Source organism: Pundamilia nyererei, unplaced genomic scaffold, assembly GCF_000239375.1.
Source record: "Pundamilia nyererei isolate P.nyererei 1_Seehausen unplaced genomic scaffold, PunNye1.0 scaffold00008, whole genome shotgun sequence".
NCBI lineage: Eukaryota > Metazoa > Chordata > Actinopteri > Cichliformes > Cichlidae > Pundamilia > Pundamilia nyererei.
The window spans coordinates 2,803,691-2,806,372 of NW_005187409.1; the positions used below are offsets into that span (position 1 = coordinate 2,803,691).

General features: G+C 40.1%; 1 protein-coding gene across 1 annotated transcript in view; it reads right to left on the reverse strand.

The window, feature by feature from the left end:
- Nucleotides 1-1,970, reverse strand: part of srpx2 (sushi-repeat containing protein X-linked 2) — a 12,843-nt gene extending 10,873 nt beyond the window's left edge. Inside the window, exon 1 of the mRNA XM_005722923.2 lies at nucleotides 1,680-1,970. Within this exon, the coding sequence (XP_005722980.1) occupies nucleotides 1,680-1,725 (46 nt within the window). The 5' untranslated portion in view covers nucleotides 1,726-1,970. The remainder of the gene's footprint in view (nucleotides 1-1,679) is intronic.
- Nucleotides 1,971-2,682: the final 712 nt, after the last annotated feature.

The following is a 2,682-nucleotide window of genomic DNA, read 5'->3' on the forward strand; positions in this document are numbered from 1 at the left end:
GTCAGTGGGTTTTTTTGTTTGTTTTATTTTTCTTATAAAGAGCCCAATGTTCCACACAATACACTTCCCCAGGCTAATATTTCCCCTCACAGAGAATTAGTCACACAGGAAATAACAGGCTAATCACTGCAGTGTTCAAATATAGAAATGGACATTACTGCAAGTGGGGTGTACTATCATGCACATGGCAATTAAAATGATATGTGAGATTATACATGGATAAAATTGAAACGGAGGTTTTCTATAGATTTGAGCTGTTTTTCCTAATAGGCAAACATAACCTTGGAGATTAGACTTCTTGTTACTCATTCAGCTTTTGTGATTATATATATGAAAATAGTCCCCTCATAACTTGTTCTCGGACCCAAAGAGAATCCATTTTTTCTCACGTATGACAAAGAAAGGCTTGCCCGACTGGTGCTTTTACTCAAACGCTGCTTCTGATGACTAAGGGGTGCAGAATACCCAGACACTGACACACATTAGGCAGATTTTACTGCAGAGACATGCACACTGCAGGCAGAGTGAGACCATGCAGCAGAAATGAGTCAGACCACAAAGAAGCTGCTGCTCATCTGACATTTCATCCGTCTCTAACGACAAAGCTGAGAGACCGAGCATCATCCTTTCAATCACTCCTCATCATCACTGGAGTTCATATGTGCTGCCGAGGGGAATCTCAGGTCATGTCTTTATCTTGCAGGATTAAATGAAGGCTTTAGCACGTTTGGCCCGGAGGGGGACTCCTCAGGAATTAACTGGAGCCGAGCCGTAATTAAACTGCTTGGTCAGCAAACGGGGAAGGAACACCTGAAGAGAAATGAAGCTCAGCTCATTTTTAAAGTCATCTTATCCTGGATTTTAGCCAGTTGCATGTTGGGAGATGTTGTGGAGACACAAATGGAGCAGGAACCTCCATTTGTACTCATCGATTCACCTAAAAAATGCAGCACATCTGGATCTAATACCAGTGGCTTTACTGCAGAGGAGGTATTTCCCAGCTGCAGGGAAGATGAGTGACTTGAACCTTGGCCAACCATCTAATATATTACATATTCATGCAAATTTGTCTTAGTTGAGACTTGCAACAAAACCAATGCTTGAATTTAGACTAAACTTAGACTAAATAACTTTTCCTTTAAGTATCTACATTTTAGAGAAGATCACTGTCAGACAGATGTAGTTACTTTAGATTACTTTAGATAGCTAGATAGCTTTAGTCGAACAACTGATTGATTGAGCTAAAACAAAACAATCATTATTTTAAGTTAAAGTTATTCTTTACTTCATGGTTTCTCTCTCTTAAATATGAGAGCTTGCTGCTTCCCATTTTTATCAGAGATGTCACTTGTGCTTTGGAAATATGAGTTTTCATGGTTACTGTAGCTAAACAGAAGCAGCAGATTGCTCGTTAGTTTCAGCCTCTGTTTCAACTTCACCATCTAGTTTCTGCTAACAGAATATGCACTATCCAAAACCTTGGGAGCAAACGTTTTTGCATTGGGACCTTAAGGAGTAGTTTTACTTTGTTGATTCTGTACTTTTCCTTTGATCACAGGAAAGTACATCGTGCACTGTGATCACGTGGTACTTTGATGAAATCTAGCCCCTAACATTTGAATTGTTGTTTATTTTTGTTTTCTTGTCTCGTACACGCTAGGTTTGTCGCATGGACTCACCTGTGAAGAACAAGATGAAGACAGCAACAGAGCGGCTGAGGCGCATGTCAGAAACGCAGAGATGACACTCCTGGATGAGATCAAACTTTTTTTGTACAACTCCAAGAATCTCAGAGTCCAACACAGACCTACGAAGCTATAAAACTGAGGAAAGCTTTAAAAAAAAGAGCTGTCTGAATAATCCCCACAGTCAACAACGAGCGCTCCTTTCACGCAGCAGCCTCCTCAGCTTTTGTTAAGGAAAGATTCTTCTAGTTCATCACAGAGACAAAAACCACTTGGTGGCACTAACGGGCTTCTAGTGTGTGTGTGTGTGTGTGTGTGTGTTTCCACCCATCGCTGCATTAAACATGATTAAAAATCTTTTTATAAACTCCACCCTTCAACTCATGCAAGAAGTAGGCCTATACGCTAATTCACTTGCAGCAGCAGATTTTTTAGGCTGCCATCTGATATATACAATGGCACTGGAGTTATCAGCTGTTATGGATCTTTATTTCATAATCTCATAATGTTATTTCAGTGACATCACGCCTGATGGGTTTTTGTTTTTTTTCGTTTTGTTTTGTTTTAATGAAACGGGCTACTTTCAAAATAAACTTACAAAATGCTCCAAATATGTCCCCCCACAATACACAACACTTACAAAGAGCTCACGGTCTAGTAGTAATTCAATGTAGCACTATTTAATGCGACGCTTTGTTTTTTTAAAAGGATCATCACATGTAATTTGTTTAGAAAATCGCACGAGGAGAGCACGATGCAAGTAGAAATTCAATTTGGTGAACGAAAAAAAGCATCAGTCTTTGTGTTTATCTTCAACTAAGCGCATATTTACAAGGCTGCTCTGACTGCTGTGACGCGTGTGTCACATCCACATCAGCAGAAGGAAGCTAATTATAAGGACTGTAAAGACCGACTGCAGGAGACAGGAAGTAGCGGTGCTACTGTCAAAATAAAAGCACGTGGACACAGCGCAGCCCTGACAAATGTGAAGCAAGCA